At 37.6% G+C, this 23060-nt stretch overlaps 1 protein-coding gene across 3 annotated transcripts in view; it reads right to left on the bottom strand.

Moving 5' to 3' along the window:
• Positions 1 to 23060, bottom strand: part of LOC127652830 (protein CLEC16A-like) — an 86961-nt gene that overhangs the window by 36399 nt on the left and 27502 nt on the right. For 2 of the 3 annotated variants that reach the window (XM_052139232.1, XM_052139234.1), the window contains 5 exons: positions 22831 to 23056; positions 13341 to 13455; positions 10407 to 10507; positions 9000 to 9119; positions 4762 to 4871 (listed from right to left, as the gene is read on the bottom strand). In XM_052139232.1, coding sequence (XP_051995192.1) covers positions 4762 to 4871; positions 9000 to 9119; positions 10407 to 10507; positions 13341 to 13455; positions 22831 to 23056 — 672 coding nt within the window. The remainder of the gene's footprint in view (positions 1 to 4761; positions 4872 to 8999; positions 9120 to 10406; positions 10508 to 13340; positions 13456 to 22830; positions 23057 to 23060) is intronic. The other variant, XM_052139233.1, reaches the window with a different exon arrangement.

The raw sequence follows: 23060 nt of genomic DNA, 5'->3' as shown, positions 1-23060 counted from the left end.
TATTTAAAGGGATAGTTCACCCAAAACTGAAATTTCTCATCACTTTCTTCTGCTGAACACAAATTAAGATTTTTAGAAGAATATTTCAGATCTGTAAGTCTATACAATGCAAGTGAATGGGTACCAATATACATTTTGAAGCTAAAAAAAAAAAGCACATAAAAGCAGAATACAAGTAATCCACACAAATCTGTAAAATCTGTATCTTCAGAAGTGATACAATAAGTGTGGGTGAAAAACAGATAAATATTTTGTCCTTTTTTTACTATAATTTCTCCTCCCTGCCCAGTAGATGATGATATGCATGAAGAATGCGAAAATGAATGTGAAAGAGGAAATTGATAGTAAAAAGGGACTTATACATTGATCTGTTTCTCAGCCACACCTATCAAATCACTTACGAAGACATAGTTTAATCCACTGGAGTCATATGGATTAGTTTTACTTTTGGACCTTCAAAGTTCTGGTCACCATTAACTTGTATTGTATGGACCTATAGAGCTGAGATATTCTTCTAAAAATCTTAATTTGTGTTCAGCAGAAGGAAGAAAGTCATACACACCTTGGATGACATGAAGGTGAATAAATGTTGAGAAAATATTATTTTTGGGGTGAACTTTTCCTTTAAACTAGCAGTCACTAGAGGGGGAAGAAGCTAGTGGACAGACAGTGTTTAGTGGATCATGAGTAACCAAGACAGGGTTTTGTTAGAACTATTTGAGCGCTGGTCTTGGATTGGTTGATGGAGTAGAGACAGTGCTGTTTTAGTACTGCTTTTAGTGTCATGTGAAATATATATTTTTTAAATAACCTTGTTTTTATTTATGATTTTTATTCACTGTTTATATTTGCATGGTTTACACAAAAAAATTTAGAACAACACTCACACTCCGGCTTTTAACTTTGGTCTCATGTGATTTTCTTTGTGATTTTCTTTGTGACATTCAGCTTTTAAAGCTTGCATGCATTGTTCATCGTAATTTAACACACTCTAGCCTAATTGTTAAAGCTTTGGGCTTGTAACCAAAAGGTCATAAGTTCAAGCGGTTATAATTTGGTGCCCTTGAGCAATTCATTAAACCTCAGGTTGCAGCAGGCAACCTTGTAACTTATGATGTCATGGTGTAAAAGTTGTGGAATGAAAATGTATTAAGGTTTAACGTGAAATTGGGACATATTTAAGTTTCTTAAAACCCCTTAAACTAATGCATTTTTGGGCTGCCGCCTGCAATTTTTCATGCTCAAATTTAAAAGCTTACTATTCACACATACTTTGGACAAACTGGAAAAAATTGGTCTCATTTTTCAGAGAACCACACAAATAAAATAAAAAAGAGACTCCAATTATTCAATAAAATAAATTTGTATGTTTATAATCTCATCATAAAAAAGAAAAAAAAAAAAAATGTTTCGTTGTTGTCCTAAATTTCTAAACATGTAATTCTGGTACTGTTCACTCAACCTTACTTTGGAAAGTCTCCTTTTATTCCACTAGGTGGCAGAAAGTACTAGATTTTTTTTTTTTTAATCAGATTCCATTACAATATTCAGATCTGAAATGTAGGTGGCACTCACAGATGTGCTCGTCCATAGACATTCAGTCTAATTCTCAGTTCAAGCACCACCCTTATTGTTTCATTGAATATCTTAACCACTGAGTGGACAAGAAGCTCAATCTAGGTATCATTAGAAAGCTGAGATCCTCCCCTATGCGATGATACAACATTTTATCATCAATAGTCAAACACATATTTTTTAGTGATTTGTTTTGCATGCTTTTCCTTCTGGATGACATATTTTGCTCTGGACATCTTAAAGGTGGGGTATGTGATTTGCAAAACGGCCGGCAGTTTTTGAAAATACACAACTCTAAGGTCATACCTTCTCTCCTCCAACGCTGGCCCTGACTCCACCCATTCGAAAAACATGGACGCGCAATCACGCACGAGCGAAAACTCAGATGCGCAGTGTTCTAGCAGTGTTCTAGACTCACTAGTCAAACAGTGCATTCACCTGTCAGACAATTTTTCAGAGCAAATTGTTGACACAGCAGGAGGAGGGGTTCGCATACCACTCTTGAAAGGTGTAGAGCTGATTTTCTCATAACTGTAAAAAAAAAAGAACATAGCCAGCCCTGGCGTCTGTACAGCGGTCTTCTATTCAAAACAGGATTCATAGAAATGTGGAACAACCCCACTAGCACTATAAAAGCTCTATTCTCCATACATAAATACAATCGCTTCCTGTTACTGGGTCACGAAGCTTTGAGTATGCGCATCGAACGGGACACGCAGCCAGGGTGGTGGGGAGGGGGCATGGTACGACCGTTTGATTGACACATTTTCTGTCCAATGATTCTAGATGGTCTTGAAAATGATTGGCTGGAGTTTTTCGAGTCCTGCCCGTTCCACAGATGATTAAATTGCTTAATTTTCATTTCAGTGCTTCTAATTTACAGCCAGTAAGTGGGTCAGGAATAGGATTTCAAGTTATTTTGAAAAAATGGTCAAAAAAGAAAATCACATACCCCACCTTTAACTTAAATTTTACTTCCTAAGGTAAAAGCACATTTAACGTTATTAGCTATTTGGGGCTTACATCAGCATTTATTGCAGCATAAATTATACATTTATTTTTGATGAATTACAGTAATGACATTTCACTTTGCGATTCTTTTGTAAATCTTTCGAACTGAGAGTGAGACCTTTCATTTGATATATGACTTGTCCATTTGTGTGCTAAGTACTTTTATTTTTATATAAATATTTCTACCCCATTACCTCTACACTAATTTTAAACAAGAATGTTTTCAGCCTTATTTTGTTAAGTAACATATATGCAGAAGTGATGTTATCTCTGAAAAGTTCAGATTCTAAGCTTTCAAATTATACATCATATGCCTGGTGCGCTGCCGACGGGTCCATAGAGTTTAAGGGGTTAATGCGAAATGAGATTTTCAACAAGAAAAAATATTTAGGGCTGGACTTTCATTTCATCCATCATAAAACATTACACAACAGAATGAAGCCAAAATGAATGCTAAAAAACAATACATAAATATCTATTTGATTATTGGTTAATAATCAATATCCAACAGTCCATTTGCCTTAAGAGACATAAAAGAAAAGGAAAGTAATAACAAAGGAAGTAATCATAAGAAAAACATTTTGTAAAAATGCTATGAATAGCATGAACAGATGAATTTGTTTGCAATAAGAACATAAATGAGCATAAAGAAAGTAAATAGGTTAAAGGGAATAGATCAGCGAACCGGATCGGATCCCGGCTAAAGACAACCAAAACTTTGAAATTACTAGTCACCCTAGTAGAGTTCTCTGCTGTTGAGAACGTTTCCATTATTTCATAGTCAGCCTATATTTATACCTACAGCCTATATATATCTATATACACCGATCAGCCATAAGATTAAAATCACCTGCCTAATATGGTGTAGGTCCCCCTTGTGCTGCCAAAACAGCGCCAACCTGCATCTCAGAATAGCATTCTAACTGTGCGTTCACATACAATGCGAATCGAGCGTTTCGCACAGCACAATTACATATAAAGTCAATGCTTTAGACGTGAATAGGTGCAAATTCACGTCGGGCGGCGTGAATGAGCAAATGGAGTGGAGCGAAAACGCAAAAACGCTTCATTTGCGTGTTCCCGCAAGTTAAAATTTTTCAACACAAGTGAGAAATTCGCATGATGTGTTGTCGCGAAAGCCTATCAGCATTGAGAGTGTCCAGATGTCACTGACGTACTGACGTAGTAGCAGAAGAAATCTGGATAATGGAGGAAAAGGTTAACGTAGCGGTGTGTGGGCACATGATTTTGTATGACACAAAGTCATACATGTACAGAGACCGGACGAAAAAAAGAGATCGCTTAGAGGAAAGTGAGCGAGGAAGTTGGACTATCTGGTAAGTTTCCGGTTCAAAAAGTGAACAGCATTTCATGTTTGACGTGTGTTTCTTGTCAGTCATTGTGATCTCGGCCATGGTTGAGAGAAGTTGTCATAGAAGCCACACCTCCTGTCTCCCGCGAGCTTCACGTTGTATGTGAACACCTCCAGAGGCGAAAATTTTATTTGCGTTGTATATGAACGCACCATAAGATGATATTCTTCTCACCACAATTGTAGAGAGAGGTTATCTGAGTGTGGAGCGGAGGGGGGCGGGGCCGGGTCGGAATATCGCGCGCCCGGTCCCCAATCGGCCTGATGAGGCGCGCGAGGGATAAAGGCGGCCGGTGACGATTGTTCGAGAGAGAGAGAATTACGGGCATGTCCGTCATGTGTGTGTGTGTATTGATGTTTTTGTGTTTTTTGAGTTTAATTAAATTATCATTTATGTTGACAAGCCGGTTCTCGCCTTCTCCTTGCCCATCCTTTAACTGTGTTACACTGAGTTACCGTAGACTTTGTCAGTTCGAACCAGTCAGGCCATTCTCTGTTGACCTCTCTCATCAACAAGCCATTTCCATTTGTTTTTGGCACCATTCGGAGTAAGCTCTAGCGACTGATGTGTGTGAAAATCCCAGGATATCAGCGGTATATATATATATATATATATATATATATATATATATATATATATATACACACACACACACACACACACTCGTTATGTTTCATAGACATACTGACTACTGTCACCGATCAAGTAATTATTATCCGTACCTTTGTTGGGATGGAGAGATCAGACCCCTTGGAACTTGAATAATAATTGAATACCCCTGTAATTGATGTTCGTTACCTACCTCCAAACAGGCCAAATGAACATCCTTTATAATGCATTGAAAGCCAGAAAGCACAGACTGTTTCAGAAGCAGACAGCTCAACTCCAGAGTTGCAAGGCGCACCTTTCCATCTGAGACACACAAACACATGCTAGATAAGCTCAATTTGTTATCAGAAAGATTTTTGTGGTGTGATGTACACTTTAGAAGTAATTTACATTGTTTAAATTGTAAATATGAATGAAAGTTATGTTATGTAAAAGCAGACTGAACATGTGACACTTCCTGTTACATAACAAAAACTCTGACATTCTCCAGAGAGGAAAATCAAACAAATATATAGAAAAGGGAAGTAAAGGGCATTAGAATAGCTCACATGCGAAATGTGTGTAAACAAGACAATAACCAAGCAGTCATAGCAATAGACCAGCGGAGAATTCTCAGGGTCAGTAAAGCCTTCTGTGCTGGCCTAACATGACAAATAAATATTTTTCATCCTTTCATTCTCAATCACCTTGCCTATGTATTTTTAATCACTTTTCACTCTTAATTAATCTATAAACAAATAGAGAAAAACGCAATTCTAATAAGCACATGAGTTTGAGCTCCAATCCCTCAAAAGTGCAAATGAATGAGCGACTAAAATCAGATTGTCAGATTCATCAGCCAATCAGATTGATTTATTTGTTCTTGGTGGGTGTGGTCTTTAGGATATATCCCAGTCAAGGCTTTCTAGCTGGCCTTGAGTGATGTAATCACGCTTTAATTGATGTAATTTGAAAGTGAGCGCGAGATCTTGCTGATGAGTCAACTGTCGTTACTGTCTCCATCGCCATTGAGAAAGAGATCCTGGATTTAAATGTTATGTTCTGCATGATCGTGTGATTGCTTAATATATTAATCAAGAAAGGAGGATTGATTTTCACTTCAAGTAAATTGTAAGTGCTTTTTGCATTGTTATAACAACATCAGGAGTTTTCTATGTGTAAATTAGGCTGCTTGAGCATTCAGTGTCAGTTTTGAAAGGTAGTGCTGTGTTCCATTCAACTCAGAAAGTGCAATGGAATGCATCTTAAAGTCAGAATTACAGCTTGTAGGCTCGTGCAGAAATTCTCAACTCCGATTTTGCAGATATTAAGGGGCATGATGTCACACAAACATGTCGACACTCAGGGAGATAGACAAAGGGATAAATATTCACTGTATTAAAGGGCACCTATTATGGAATTTTGAAAATTACCTTTCATGTAGTGTGTAACATAGATTTAAGTGAACAAAAACATCCTGCAAAGTTTTATATATGAAAGTTCACCGTAAAAAAAAGTTATTGTCTCTCAAAAGTAGGAGTCGACTCTGAGTCAATTTAATGAATCGTTTTTCCAATGAGTCATTTTCCTTTTCGTTGTGACGTCAAGACGAAAAATTATCAAATTGTGTTTGCGTCATTTTAATGAAGATTGCATTACGAACATGAATGCTTTCAAGTGTGGATTCGCGAGCCGGTTGATACTGAAGGAAGGTTCAGTACCAAGTTTATTTGGATCAGCTTCCTCCTCCGAATCACAACCTGTAAGTATTATTAATACTTGTTGCTTTTATGTGTTTTTAAGCATGCTTAAGTATTTGTGTGTGTTGTGTAAGTTACGCTCAGCGCAGCTTCTAGGTCTCCAATGTCAATTTTTTTGAAATATGTGAAATGTTTGTCGATGTTATTGGAGTTGTCATAAAGAATATAGCAATAACTTGTAGTAATGCAGTGCTTTATCAATATGTTTATGCGTTGGGCTAACGCAAACAATAACTGATTGGGTGTTTACCACCGAACTTTGGGCTATGATCTAATTTTCAACACTTAACAAGCCATAATCCATTAATGGTGATGGGCGTTCCGTTTCCGACAATCTCTGCACAGAGTATACCAATCACAACTGACTGGGTCATCAGACCAATCACCGCAGATTAGCGTCACGCAAAGGAGGGGTTTGGAAAAATGAGTCGTTGAACGAATCATTTGGGAGTCGGTGAGCAAATCAGGTAAACATAAATGCATATTATAAGACAACAAAAGTGTTTGTCATTGCATGCATGTAAAACTGTTGTTGGGGACTCCCAAAACAATATTAGGAACATTTTAAATGCCATAATAGGTGCCCTTTAAGTAATATCGATAAATTAGTTTGTTTCCACATTACATGATATTAAAGCTTGTTTAACAAACGCCTGCAGAAGCAGGTGTATAAAACATAATCTCTTTTGATAATCGTACACCTGTAGCACAAATGCTAGTGTTGCAGCATTGTTTATCAGTTGGGTTGATAGGAGATATCTCTAATGAGAGTCAAACCCCTGCTAATCGAACGGGAGCATTGCAGTTTTGTTATCAAGTAGGAATATCCCACATCCAACTTCAATGGAACGCAGAATAACCGTGTACCCTGATGAAACAAAATGTATTGCAAGCAACATTTAAAACGCAAATATATTAGAATTTTCCAGGTATTATAGACCTCCTTGGTAGATTCATATGAAAAATATGATTTGTGAATGTCTGTACGGGAGACGTTCATTTTACAAAACAGACATGCTGCAGTTAAAATTAGGCTTACTCGAGCATTAAGTGTCATTCTGTAGTTCTGGCTTTCGTGCGTGGACGTGTTTTTAAAATATCAGTTGGTATTAATAGTTAGCTGTGACAATGCATGATGCCCAAAGGCAAGGGTGTCTTGGTTTGAAAACTGGGTTTTCTTAATGGTATGAATGAAGGAATAGACTTTTAATGCACAACCCACCACTGCAAATGACAAACATGCAATGTGAATAAAAGAGCAAGTCTGTGGATAATAGGGAGAGAGGACTGAGGCTTCTTGGTCTTCCATTCACCGTGAAGAATGAATGAAGACGTTAACTGCTCTAATTTACACTTGTATTCAAAAGGTTCTTAATGGCCATCATAACAGATAGGTGACATTTTAATAATAGTGTCATGCTATAGTTTTTACAATGGCCACAAAGTGTTAAATGTACAAAGTAGCAAGAATCACAAAGCATGAGGTCAACAGCTCATCAAGTTATTATTGTTGACTCAACCTTCGGTTGTACATTTAAATCCTAAAAAAAGCTGAGTACCAATCACGAGCTACAAAAAACTCCATTGGGTGCACTTTATAATAAGGTTGTATTTGTAAACTACATTAGTTAACATGAACTAACCATGAACAACAGGGTTAGGGTTACAGCACGTATTTATCTTGGTTAATGTTAAATTTCAACATATACAAACGCACTTATTTAGAAATAAAAGTTGTACATGTTAACATAAGTTAAAGCATAGTGAACTAACTAGTGCTGTCAGTCGATTCAATTTCTTATCGGGATTAATCACATACATTTTTCGTATACAGATAGAAATGCATTCAAATAGCACAAATTCAAATAACATTAAACGTTTCCTAAAGTCTAAGTGGGAGGTTGACTAATTAAAATAATTACTCCCCACATAGTATTCATTGCAATGGGCATGAAATCTCCTAAACTCTCATCCTCCACAATATTTATCAGCCGGTAGACTGTGGCTCTCCACTTTGCTACAACAATCTTGAAGCTGTGTTTATGATTCACGTCAGGGTGTCAAAGCCAGTGTAGTTTTGAACTCCACATGAAAAGCGCTTACAGACAATAATGTCTCATTCTGCATTTTTGTGATAGTTTAGACTTGACATGCTTAGGAACAATTAACGTGTTAAACTTTAATTAATCGCATGCATTAACGTGTACAAAAATTATTGTTCATGATACCTAATGTCATTACTAATGTAAAAAGTTTTAATCTTTACTCTTTCATATAATGCACACTGAAGATTCTTGCACAATAAGACCAGATACATTTATTAACAAAGTAGATAGGGTCATATTTCATTTCATGTCATCTTTAACTGCTATAACATTTTCAAAGGCAAAAGATTAATAGTTACATAAAAATTTCTGAAGGAACTTTTAAAAAATCAAGACACAGAAGAAGTTTATTTTCTCTATGTGTGAGTGGCAAAACAAAGGTTGCACAACTACTGGATAAACATTTCTGAAAAATATACAAGTACTTTGTTTTACACGATCAAGTTCAGACACACCAAAAGAATCTGCAGATCATAATATTTAATGAGCATGTCTAAGCAGGTGAGGGTTTATATTTAGAGTTAGTTAGTATAGTACAGTAGAGCAAGACAGAGCAGTTGTGACAGGCAGAATGTGCAAGTGTGTACCCGGCTGAGCAGCCTGGCTCATGATTCGGATCACTCTCTCCACTAAAACCTGGCTGTAAGAGCTCCTCTCCTGATCTGGCACAGGCAGCTGGATCCTTTCCAAGAGCTCTGGGTTAATACCTGTATGTACACATGAACACACATACGTGTGCGCACACACATACACACACAAAAACAAAAGAGAGATAAACCTTTTACCTTTCAATAGATGACACAAGATTAGCTTATAAATTTGATTTTAGAAACAACATAGTCCTGAAAAAGTGTTTGTGTGTATTTGGTCCTTAAACACTTGACTGGTCACAATTTCACCATGCAGATTGGAAAGACATTTTACATGTTGTTTATATACTTTGTATTGTAAGTGCTGTACTCTGATTTAGGGGTGTATCCATCACCAAGTTTTTAAGTAATATTTCTGTAATAAACTAATAAATGCAAATTAAGCTCTGTGGACATTATCTCTGGTATGCTGTCAATTACCACAGAATTGTTTTTTGATCCCTCGCTCAGTTTGTAAAAACAAAGAAAAAATGTTGACAGTAATACACTTAGAATGGAGGCTTAGCAGGTAAGATAGCTAATGGGTTTAAAAGCAGAAATGTGAATTACATTTTTAATACATTTAGTAAAAATGGTTGCGATTTGAACTGTATCGTTAATTTATTAAGTTTTCGAAATAATCTGCTTTTCTTGGTACTGCCTTTTCTAAGTGGATGAACTTTTGGTTATGCACAACTGATGTAATTTCAGTGGGTGGACGTTTTATCCATATAAACAGTACAATGGAAAGTTACGTCTCGACCCTTTCTGTTTTCCTCATACGCAAAAGGGAAAGTAAACAGATTTACATTTAGCATAGAGTTGAAAGGTTGGCTACAACTTTGCACAGACTGTAATGTTTTATTGTTATTACCCCACATTTAAACAACCCCAAGGTTAACATTGGTTTTGATCTCATTTATGTGAAGAGGCACAAAGTTCAAAGTATATTTTAAAAAGTATGGTTTATGTTAATGCTATAGACAGTGCAATAATAAAAACTTTCTTTGATGTATGATATATAAATTATACATTGTTTGTTTAATTTTGTTTCATTTGTTTGGCTACTATGAAAAGGTGTTTGATGGATACAGTAGACTCCAAAAAAACAAACAAATAAAAACAATTGGACATCATTCAGATGGGGTATGCTTCAGTTTTGGTTACACTTTTGAAACAGTGATCTCTAGTGCTGCCACCTTGCCTGCTACTGTAGGTTTTCATTGTAAAACTACTGTACAAACATTTTATTATGTTATAAACAGAGGGATGAATTGACATAATTTTCTGTGGTAATTGAGAGCAAGATGCTCCCATAATTGTTAGACAGTTACAGACTAAATGTTAAAGAGACAGAACAGGTACCTTTACTGTGAGACACAGCAAACAGGAGACAAAGCACAAACAGAGCCTTGTAATCCTCTGTGTCACAGTCCAATGCATTATAGAACATGTCCAGGAAGGGTCTAAGACAACAACAAAGACAACAGGCATTGATCATTTCCGCTGAAAACCACGCAAGTATGAACGACAATGCATGTGCGTGCAGCTCATGATGACATACTGTATCGTTTGAGTGCTGCATACAGGAAAGGTATTTACTCAGGTTATTGTTTTATGTGAACTAATTATTACAAATATCTTTGTCTTCAAATTATGCCAAAAAGAGTCTGTCAGGCTTTGAGCAGAAATCATAGCCAGTCAAAACATCAGATCATATAAACATTCAATGCCTTCACATGTATAAGCTCTTGCTTATTCTGAACTACTTAAACACATACAAGCTGTGTGCTCTTAAAAATTTCACGGTGAGTAGCAAGAAACTTGAGACATTCAATTTACATGTTATAACTCGGTATGGAGAAAATACATAAATACAGCTTTCAAGATCAGTCTGAACACATCCCAGGCCATTTTCCGTGGAACATGCTGAATCTAAACAAAGGAGGTAAGCTGCACTTCAAAGGAACTGAGGATAAGAATGCAAACTGCAGGGCCATAAGTTCAACACACACATGTTGGGGAGTAATTTGTTTAAATATTAAAACACTTTCTTGTATCCCAGCATAATATGCAGCATTAACTGTTAGTAATCCATTTGCATGTTGATTTTCATGAAACGTGTAAACACTTGCTCTGATGCATAAACACAGCTCTGTTTGTTTGAGCATTCTGACCAGACTGAAGTTTAAATTTTGGATCAACCAATGGCACAAGTTTAGAGAGGGACGATTTTTTGTCAGACCAATGGGAGATGGGGAATTTTTAAGAAACCTGTTTGAAAAAAGTTATTTTTGCAATTTCATTTGATAACGCTAGTTGCACAGAAATACAAACTTCATCCTTAAGTCTAAAAATGTTAAATAGTTAGGGCTTGACAATAAGGACTGCCCGATGGCCCATGTGAGAAAGATTCGGGCCAGTTGCTAGAATTGTCACTTGCTCGATCGGGCCAGTGTTGCATTTATAACATTAGTGCAAGCAAACAACAAGAGAGAGAGAGCACAACAATTACACAAAGTCTTCTAACCGAGGAGTGAGCGAGAGTATATTTATCTCGCAAAGATGCGCAAATACATAATATACTGAACGCGCCAAAGCACAGTTGTGTGCATGCACAAGATCGTGCAGACACCGAGCGCACTCTCCTAGCACTATCCTCGCTCTTTTCCAAGTGTCTTATAAGCAACTATTACCAATGTGTAGAAATTTGCAGGAAACAAACCCACTTAATGAAGTTTGAAGTGGGATTTAACATCTTGTGCAACAGTAAGTATCCCTGCACATTCCATGTTCACAGTGCACGAAATCCCCACATATTTCGTTTATACACAAACGAATTGGAACACAAAAAATCTACAGTTTCTTTCTATAGGACTGAAAATCCATGTCTCTCTGTGCATGTCTCATCATCATCTCTGTGCAGCGTAGGCTGTTTAACATGCATGTGCTCTCGTAAAGGGACAGAGTGCTAGTTTTATTCAAAAATAAAACAAACACATTTTCTCTCATTAATTCGCATTTAGAGATGAAGCGCCAAATGAGACATACTAAATGTTGTTAAACCCCAGTTATGCACATGTCAGGAAATCATGAGCTGCTCAATATCCACAATGTAAGTATACATTTAATTAGGCAATGTTTCAAAAGGTAAACATTAATTTGACATGATAATTGCATTTGATATGAAAAGAAGTAATATCACTATGGCTATTAGGCAATTAAAAAAATATTATAAGAGCTGTTCAGCTGTGGGGTGAAGCTAAATATCTGAAAGTCTACTTCATATCATCCTCATAAAACACCGGTTACATGTCTCATTTCTGGACCATAAAGGTATTTTTGTTTTTGTATATCAGTCAGTATTGGTCTTGTTTGGGTTGATTTCATGTTATACACATTGTTGATTCACAAATTAGGCCTAATATCTACCTACTATATATTACACATCACAAATGATTTAGTAGCAAGTCTGTTCTCTCAGCCGATAATTAAAACTTTAACTCAGTGAATAAATCTTTGATCCTTCTTGTGAAATCACTACACATGGGCAAAAGTTGCATGACAACATGACTAAACGGGTGACTGAAAACCCATCATCTCCTCCATAGAACTCATGTCTTAAAAGCACATGTGTAAATAGCAGGACGGCTGAGGTTAATATGATAAATGTATGAATTTATATCTGTAAAGGGCATATATGGGATTACATAAGGCATAAATCTTATCTTACAAATTATAAATGTGATTTAATTTTGGGGGACATTGTATTTTTTTTTTTCCCCCAATTTGGTATGCCCAATTCCCAATGTGCTCTAAGTCCTCGTGGTGGCGTAGTGACTTGCCTCAATCTGGATGGTGGAGGACGAATCTCAGTTGCCTCTGCGTCTGAGACCATCAAACCACACATCACATCGCGTGGTTTTGTAAACTGCATCTTTACTCGCTGAGCTACCCAGGCCCCTGGTGGACATTGTATTAAAAACACAAGATATGGCAATTTATCTTTGGACATATTTTTTAAAGCCATGATGGTAAAAACAGCTATTTGTCATTTTTGTGTTGGGGCTAGTGAAAATTTTGGCAGGGCCAGTAAAAATCTGAAGCACTGGCCCAACCAGGCCAGTAGAAAAAACCCTTAGCATTGAGCCCTGATAGTTCTTTTCAGAGGAAAGGTTTGGTTTTGAGATTCTGTAATGATTGTAAAATAGTGTTATTTAAAAACAGCACAAGTCTATGTTAGCCCTATTTATAAAGCCAAGTAAACCCACATGTGTGTAAATATGGGTGTGCATGTACCTGCTCTTCTGGCCTTCTGATTGAGCAGCACTCTTCTCCTCATCTGTAATGTTTTGTTCTGTTAAACTGGACACTTCTGAGATTCTACATTTTTCCATCACCACCATCTCAATCTCTGCAAAAACATACACATACAGACACACACATACCACATAGCATATAACAACAGTGCTGGATTTTGGCATCACAATGCTTATCTCAGATGTCAGCCCTGGAAAATCCCTGCACCAAATCTATCAGAGTTATCTGAGGTTGCTTGCAATAGATTTCCCTTGAAATTATTTTATATCTGCAGATGGTTTATATCTCCTGTTCCAGTTTCCCTTGAAATTAGTTTATATCTGTAGACAGTTTATATCACCTTTTCCGGTTGCTGCCGGTATGCTGCATGAGTCTGTTTGCTTGTAGTTTGCTACCCTGCTTAGCATTGCTTCTTCCTCTGTGTTCATAGTTTTATCCTTTTTACCACATGCTTTCCCCACCCTGCTTTTTTAATGCTTCAACAATGTGTTTATTAAAGTGCGCATGGTTTTCTTTTTTCAACTTGTCTACATCACACATTTCGAATGCGTGCCTTAGTTTTCTCCTCTGTGTTTTACACGAATTATTGCATAAATCTCAAACATCTGCTGATCAGGAACCTCCACAACAAACAGCAAACAATTGTGTGAGGGAATCACATAGATTTCAAATCCTTGCCCCTCAAGAACAACCATAACAACAGCAACAAACAACTGCAGTAAGTCATGGCATCCACTCATGTAATTGCTTCCAGCATTACATGCCATATGTTTACTATAGCTTCTTCCATCAGCAGTGAGGGAATTACATGTGATAAATCTAAGGAATTAGTCAGGCTGACAGAGAAAATTAATGAGTTAGAGACACGCATCCAAATGCTAGTAGAGGTCAGTAAGAAAGAGAAGCCTGTAGATACTGTTTTGGATGTGGGTAGATCAGCAAGCAACACACACTTTGGGTCTGGCTGTAGTGCCCCCGCAGCAGGGCATTTGGGTGATGTCTCTCGACGCCACCCTCCCATTCCTGTTAGGGTTTCCAATCGATTCTCCCCACTCAGTGATGCACCCACTGATAATCATGTTGAAAGTGCCCTTGTTATAGGAGATTCAATTTTAAGGAACGTGGAAATAGAGCTTTTCTCCTTATATATGCTTTCCCTGGGAGATATTATCAGGAATCGTGGAATAAGTTTCCACTGTTATGTCGAAGGTACCAAACTTGATATTTCTTTGACACCCGACAAATTTTCACAATTCTCCATATTAGTAGTGTATCAATGAAATCAAAGACTGGATGGCCAGAAATTTCCTTAAACTCAATTTCGATTGATCGATAATTATTGGACCAATGACTCTTTGGATGTACTGTTACATTGTCTTCTACAGCGAAGAATTTAGGTGTTATATTTGATACCAATCTGTCCTTTGAAAATCGAATTTCCAATGTTTGTAAAACAGCATTCTTCCACCTCAGAAATACTGCTAAGTTACAACACATGCTTTCTGTTGCTGATGCCGAAAAATGAAATAGTGCGTTCATGACATCAAGACTAGATTATTGAAATGCATTACTGGGAGGATGTCCAGCAAGTTCAATAAATAAACTTCAATTGGTTCAAAATGTAGCAGCAGAGTGCTGACTAGATCCAAGAAATATAATATTAGCCCCATTTATCATCGTTACATTGGCTACCTTTTAAATTTCGTATGAATTTTAACATTTTGTTAACTATGTGTTTGAATGTTCTAGCTCTGCAGCACTTAAGTAACCTTCTATCATGCTATATTCCATCATGTTCATTACGATCACACAATTCTGGCCTGTTAATAGTTCCTAGAATATCAAAATCCACAAAGAGAAAGTTGATCCTTTTTTACTATTTGGTTCCTAAACTATGGAATAGTCTCCCTAGCACTGTTCGGGATGCAGACACACTCCCTCAGTTTAAGTCTAGACTAAAGACTCATCTATTTAACCAGACATACACCTAATTTACCCATCCACTCAAAATTAGGCTACTTTAGTTTAGTCTGCCGGAACCAGAAACATTTATCATGATTTAAACTTTAATGGCATTTACACTTCATATGCCACTGCCTGAACCTTGGACTTAGGATAGACCGCACCGAAATGACCTGGCGGTAAAACTACGATGCAAATCACTGATCTCTGCCAGCATCACCTTGGTCTATTGATTTACAACACTCTTAAAATGAAATAAATAGACTATCAATTAATTGCCAACAAAAGCCTTCATCAGCCAACTAACGAAGGACAATGCATCAATGTGAACTTCTGCATTTAATCCAAGATGAACTTCAAAGACATTAGTCATTAATCTTACAGTTCATACAAAATCTTTGTTTAAACACTGGCCCTTAACACTAGTTTAGTTTACTAATTTTAAACCATGACTTGCACTGTACATAAATAACTAATATTGGCATTATATTCATGCTGTTTAGCCAGAGGGGAACTGGCCCGAACAGTGAGTCTGGTTTCTTCCAAGGATAGTTTTCTCTATTAACCAACATCTTATGGAGATTTGTGTTCCTTGCCATAGTCGCCTTCAGCTTGCTCACTGGGGTTCTACATAAAATTTGTATTTATTTATTTTTATACACAATTTACAATCTTATTTAATCAAACAACACAATGAGGAATCTAAGACTTTATAGATATTACAGCTTTATTGTCTGTTAATATGTGATTTTCTGTAAAGCTGCTTTGAAACTATGCGTGTTGTGAAAAGCACTATACAAATAAAAATGACTTGACAAGGTTTTTTAATCGAAGCAGGAAACGTCTCCAGTTACATATGTAACCTCGGTTCCCTGAGATGAAGGCAATGAGACTTAAAATGAGACCGTAATTCTTTCTAGACGACCTTGTTGAAACCCTTATTCATTGCTGATAGGCAATGAGACCAGCCCCTTTAGCGCACAGTTCGCCTATATAAAATAATAAATTTTTCAGAATTTTCTGACTGAGGGACAAGAGTGAGTCACTCGTATAATGAAACTCTGAAGTATAAGTGTCGCTAACTTTGGCAATGTCTCTTTCCCTTCATCTCAGGGAACCAAGGTAATTTGTGAAACCGGAGAAGCTCCCTATCAATTCAGTTCTCTCCACATTGCCGTAAGCACTATAGGGAATGGTATCTCATCACGCCGAACTACGTGACATTATACTTCCAGAGTTATAACGCTAGATAGAAAAATTAATAAGGAGTCACAAACCAAATGACTTATAAACCAGATTAAAATGTATATGAATAGTCACACATGGCAGATGCCAGATGGAAACTAATGTAGTCTGGGATCTATATAAACCATATAGATATACACAGTATGGATTATTAACACTCAGGGGTGGAAAGGGTACTGAAAAATCATACTCAAGTAGAAGTACTGTTACTTCCCAAAAAATTTAGTGTGAGTAGAGTAAAAGTATCTCTCCTAAAAAACTACTCAAGTAAGAGTAAAATATAGCTCATTTATAAGTACTCATGAGTATTGAGTACCGAGTTGCAAAACCTATGCCCCATTATAATGAACACTGTATGCAAACTTTTAAAATACATCACTTATCTATGATAAACACTATAAGAATCTGATTCCAAAAAATAAAAGGGAGTCATGTTAACAGAAATGAAAAGATGAAAATGTTATTTTCAATACACTGATCACCATTTTAAATCATAATATATGAAACAATTACATTAAAATCAGTTTATGTGTAGGGTCTAAATTTTCCTTAAATCCGACAGAGTTATTGTGCATAAAACATGTTCAAACAATGCAAGCAATGCAAAAAAATTCTAAATAAGCAGGATAACTTGGCACGTCATGTCCTGCACAATAGACAAGGCATTGGGGCTACATCATGCTTAAAAAGGAATAATTCACCCAAAAATGAAAATTCTCTCATCGTTTACTCACCTTCATGTCATCCCAGATGTGTATGTCTTTCTTCTGCAGAACACAAATTAAGATTTTTAGAAGAATATCTCAGCTCTTTTGGTCATACAATGAAAGTGAATCAGTGCTAAAATATTGAAGCTCCACAAATCACATAAATCAGCCTAGATGTTTATTCAGCACTGTATAGTAGCCTAATCCATGTGCCTCCAGTGGTTTATCCATGTCTTCAGAAGCGATATGAAACAGATCGATATTTAATTCCTTTATTACTATTAATTCTCCTCCCAGCTCAGTCAATCTCCATTTTAAATTTCATATTGTTCTTCTTGTGTTTTTGGTGAATAACATTCTTCATGCATATTGCCACCAACTGGGCAGAGAGAATAATTTCTATGTATATTTCTATTTGTATGCATTACTTTTATGCTGCTTTTATGTGTTTTTTTGGAGCACCCCTTCACTTACATTGAATGGACCTACAGAGCTGAAATATTCTTATAAAAATGTTAATTTGTGTTCTAAAGAAAGAAAGAAAGTCATAGACAGATGGCATGAGGGTGAGTAAATGATAAGATAATTTTAATTTTTGTGTGAATTATTTCTTTAAGCAGCACATGGGTGGTCACACTGTCCTCCTTTTGAGATACAATGTTCAACATTGATTTAGTTTTTGTATCTTTTAAGGCCAGAAATAGTGGTGTTCTCATTCTAATGCATGATGCACAATTTTCTGAAGACTGGTGGAATATTCTGCTGAAGTTTTCCTCTACAAACATTGATCTTTATAAAGGCTAAGCATAATTATACATTATTTTATCATCTCTACTTTCCTGGTAATTTATTATACCAATTAACACACTCTACACCAGGGGTTAGTATTATTAAAAAACTAACAATATTTGCAAAAAATATTACTATTACATTAATACTTTTAAAGATACTCAAGTTATTCAGCCACAAGTAGTGAGAGATTCTCTCATTTCTTTGTTCATTTTGTTTGATTAATAGACTTTATATGACATAGCCTACTAGACAGTGCTCAAGTCGGTCACATGTACAATTCAAGTCCAACATTTTGATGCAAATACGCTTTTTGTCCCACTGTTTAAATTCACTAACAACTGTGTTTACATTGGCGGAATTATAAAGTGTATCTGATCATTTAGGCGCGAACTGCATTAGCACTCAAATATTAGCCGCCTGTCAATCAAACAGCGTACAGCGACAGACATCAGGAAACAAAAAGTAAATCTTTTATATTTTATCTAGGTCATTTTATTGCCCAGTCCAATTTATAACTTTGCATTAATCTCTCACAGTAGCCCAATAAGAGCTGATTTTTAGCCATTGATAAAACCTTAGGTATGTAGCCTTTTATAGGTTTAATGGTGGCTTTTGACAGATCTGGAACCCTATAGAAGAGCCAGAATCCAGGGCGTAGTATGCTGAGAACACATAAACCTTGAGCATTGACGGGGTAAGAAGGAATTGTCAAAATCTCAGCTATTGGTCAATTCACCGGGTTTTTACATGAAGCACCAATTTGCAAACACATGTAATTTAAGTGCATAGAAGGGTCCACCCGAACTCGAGGACCCCACCCGGGACCCGTATGGGTTCGAGCCCAAATTTTAAAACAGTCATCAGAGTCCGGGTCGGGTCCCATTCTTATACTTCAGGTCCCGGGTCTGTTTAACTTCTGCTTTTATTTAGAAGGTGGGATTTATTCCTCCATATCGGTATTTGACATGCATTATTGGCGTCGGCGCGATTTTTTAGATATTGTGGTTGGAGTTTGTTCGCTTTTTATATCTAAAATCTATGGTCAGACATGTCTCAAGAGAGCACAGGTGACAGCAAATTAGTAATGCTAATGTCAGGCTAATAATGGCGGCCGTGGCACTGAACAAGCAATCGTTAATATAGTTAAAAAGGGCAAACAGTGGAAATTATTGTATTATGCGAGATACAAAAAACTGCAAAGCTGTAAAGTAGTGTTTGTCATCTGCCACCGTGACAGCATGTGGACTTTTGAAGCTGAAATAATGAGTGGATTATTCATGCTCTTTCAATCAGCAAGAGAGGAAAAACATGGATGTTAATATACCAACCTTCTTGGCAAGGAGGATGGATTGTATGAGTCATGGTCAGGTATAGGAGAGAAGGCTACTAAAGTTACTTTAGGTAAGACACAAAGTTTTATTTTCACAACTTGTAAATTTACTTGTTAATAGCAATTAGCTGTGGGGTCTGTGCCAATCGGGTTCAATCAGGTCTGTGTGTCCGGGTCCAGATTTAAAATAATAGACGGGTCTGAGTCGGTTTTGGATAGTACGCTTACAGCATTTCTTGGTTCTGCAAGGGTCCGGGTCCAAATTTTCAAATAATAGACGGGCCTGGGTTGTTTTGGATAGCAGATTTCAGGGTCTCTTCGGGTTCAGGCACACATTTTTGGACCCGTGAAAACCTCTAGTTCAGAGGCCACACGTGTAGGTTCCACAGCTCTGGCTGAGGATGCCAAATCATGCCTTGTGCTTGAGAGAGAAGGACTCTCCTCAGTGGTATGTCTCACGGAGGGCCATCTAGTATTTCTATCATCTCTGGAAACCAGGGCCATTTCGGCAAAATCAACAGAACTGTTTCCATGTCCTCTCAGACTTGGCTGATAACAGAATGAAGTAGGCGCACCAGGGGAAAATGCATACTTGCAATTTGCCGGCCATTTGTGAGCAGCATGTCCATGCCCAGCGGGGCTTGGTACATGGAGTATCAGAGGGGACAGTGGGAGTTCTCCAATTAGGTGAATAGGTCGACTTCCGCTTTGCCGAATATTTTCCAAATCCTCATCACCCTGGTAATACTTCCTGGCATGGCAACAGATCCACTCTGAAATTCAGATTGCCCGGGACATGTGTCACATGCAATGACAGGACATGACACCAGCTCCATTGGATGAGGCATTGTGTCATGCTCATTAATTGTGGCGATCGGAGTCCACCCAGGTGATTTATGTACGCCACTACTGTTGTGTTGTCTGAACTAATCAGAACGTGGTAGCGGTTTATGTGCCACACCCGTTTCGCACCTGTACAGGTGCCGAAAGTCAGGTGTCCATCTCTCACCATGCCCCAACCACTGTTTAACACAGCATAATACCCTGTTGGTAGAAGGCCGGCGCGGTCCATGGTGCTGGAGCAGCAAGTGGTCGATCCTACAGCACAACGTCCAGAGATTCATTCCCTCGCAGTGAGGGCTGTCCGCCTCCATGAGAGCTGCTTGTGCGTGGGAACGGCCCAGGCATTGAACATCAGACAGTGGGAAGTGCTGTTTGCACTTTAGTTAATATTGTACATCTTACATATATATATATATATATATATATATATATATATATATATAAAAGGATACAGCCGGAGCACTGTGGAAAGCAGGTAGAATTGCACTGAAGCATCGCATTGATCAACGATGAGTGTCTGAAGTGAAGAACCCGTTCACAGAGTGTCTTCAATGTTGATGTGGAGAGCTCTTCACCGGAACACACAGGGAGCGGAAAGCCTCTCTGTGCAGGCACCGAGCATAGCGATGAGTAGTCCTGTTTGCGTCTTGCCGAGAAGCTCTGTCTGCTATAAATTTATATCGATGGTGAAGCAGAAGGGTTCCAAGATGAAGTTCGTAGACTTTAAGAAAAAAAATCTGAAGAAATCGTAACTGTGCACCTAAAGTAGCGGGGCTCAGACACCATTGCCAATCAGAAGATTGCAGTGATTGAATAAGGGTTTCAACATAGTGCTTACAGAAATGTCGAGTGAACTGAATCGATAGGGAACCACTTATTTGAATTTGATATCTTCCAGAAGTAAAACTAACAGCAACAAAGGAATGTTTTATAGAGAGAAACATAGTGACTGTTGTAATTATAGGTAACCGCTACAACAGAACAGACAAGAGGCTGGCTAGACTAGGAGAAAATCTGAAGAATGGATTTCAAAATAAGTAAAACATGTTAATCGGAGACAGCTTACTACTTGTATTGATAGCTGAAAAGATCATAAAATTAGCCAAAAATGTACCTTTTATTTAAACTACATTTATTACACACTCAAAATACAGTTCTTATGAGCAAGGATCACAAAATGTGTAAAATTTTGTAAATGATGGACATTCGAATAATTTGAAAAGCTGGAATTAACCATAATACTAAAGAATACAAATAATAGTGACAACACATGAACCTTGTAAACACATGAATGATGTAATGCAAGCGGTGGATACATTTATGGATACACAAGTTACTTGTATGAAATGTCTTAATCATGACTTGTTATTAGTGGTGTCACATGGGTTTGATACAGAAAACTGTGGGGGTTGGAGGATTGAGAGAATGCCATAACACAGAGAAGTGAACAAGGCAGGACATTGTTCACTTTTCATCTCAATTCTGTCAATTGCAATAAGCCATATTAAGGTGAGACTAAAGTTCCTGTAAGCGATTTTAGCTGTTCTAAAATGTCAACAAACTGAGCTGCAAGTCACACGTCCCTCTATCCAAAGCCCATCACTCCAAAGATACCAAATTAGCTTTATTGAGACCAACATCGAGCAGAAACGGTTGTCAAAACTACAGAGGCAAAATAACACACTCGACCGACAACTGTTATGAGCAACATGGAATAAAAATGGCAATAAACCTCAATAATCTGTTGCAACTACAATACTATGAGAACACACAAAATGACTGACAGGCAGAAAGCGTCAGTTTACAGAGTCTAGTGCTGTCACGGAGACAGGAGAGATATCTCACGACACTTCATTTATCTTTTACGGAGTAGGAAAAAGTTTTGCTTTCGTTTTCATGAGAAAGTGAGGGTGGTTGAGGGTGGAGGTGAGGTTCTGCCCAGCTCGGAGAAGTGGAGAGCACAAAATGAATGTATAACGTGTCGGAACAAAGGCATGGAATGAAACGTCAGCCAAAGTGGAGTGCTCTTGCAACGGACACAATGTAATTTAGTCAAATAGGACACATTCCTGGATTAACATCCTTTGTGTATCGTGGAACAACATTCATATTAAAGAATCATAGGCCAAACCATAACCGATCCCTAAAATCTGAATGTAGTTCAAGCCACTTACCTAAGCCAAAAGACAAATCACCCCCCCACAATTTTTTTTTTTTAAGTAATTTTTTGCCAACGGCCAAAAGGGATGTATGTCCTTGAATGTTTACTCACACTTATGTTATTCAAACTGTATGACTTTCTTTTGTGAGGAGGAGGTTCCCGAGGAGGCCACGGAAGCAACTGTGGGAACACACTTGGCCATGAAAATCTTTGTTTGTGTTCAGCAGCAGAAAGAAAGTCATACACATCTTGGATGGCATTAGGATGAGTAAATGTTTTGGTTGAACTATGCCTTTAAGACCACAACTCGAAACAATGCAGCTATTTGTGTCAGTTTTGAGAGTAGAGCCACAGCCGAAGTGCGGTGCGATTCCAAAGAATGGAGGGTCACAATCAGTGATGCTGGGACATTCATCTAGTGCTACTCACCTTCCTTGTCCCCACTTGTCCTGCTGGCCTTTGAGCTAGCCTCTGTACCTTTAGCCTTCTCTTCATCTGGCCCCTCCTCTGATCCCCGTTCTTCTTCATCTTCCTCTCCCACATTCTTGTAGTTGGGTCTTTTCTGGGCCCTCTTCCTCCCGCGTTGACAACTCATCTCCAGTGAACGCTCCAGACTCTCTGGTGGCTTGGTAAAGCGACGCACAACAGCATTGCTCTAA

The sequence above is a fragment of the Xyrauchen texanus genome, chromosome 12, assembly GCF_025860055.1.
Source record: "Xyrauchen texanus isolate HMW12.3.18 chromosome 12, RBS_HiC_50CHRs, whole genome shotgun sequence".
NCBI lineage: Eukaryota > Metazoa > Chordata > Actinopteri > Cypriniformes > Catostomidae > Xyrauchen > Xyrauchen texanus.
This window is presented reverse-complemented; position numbering and strand designations above follow the sequence as displayed.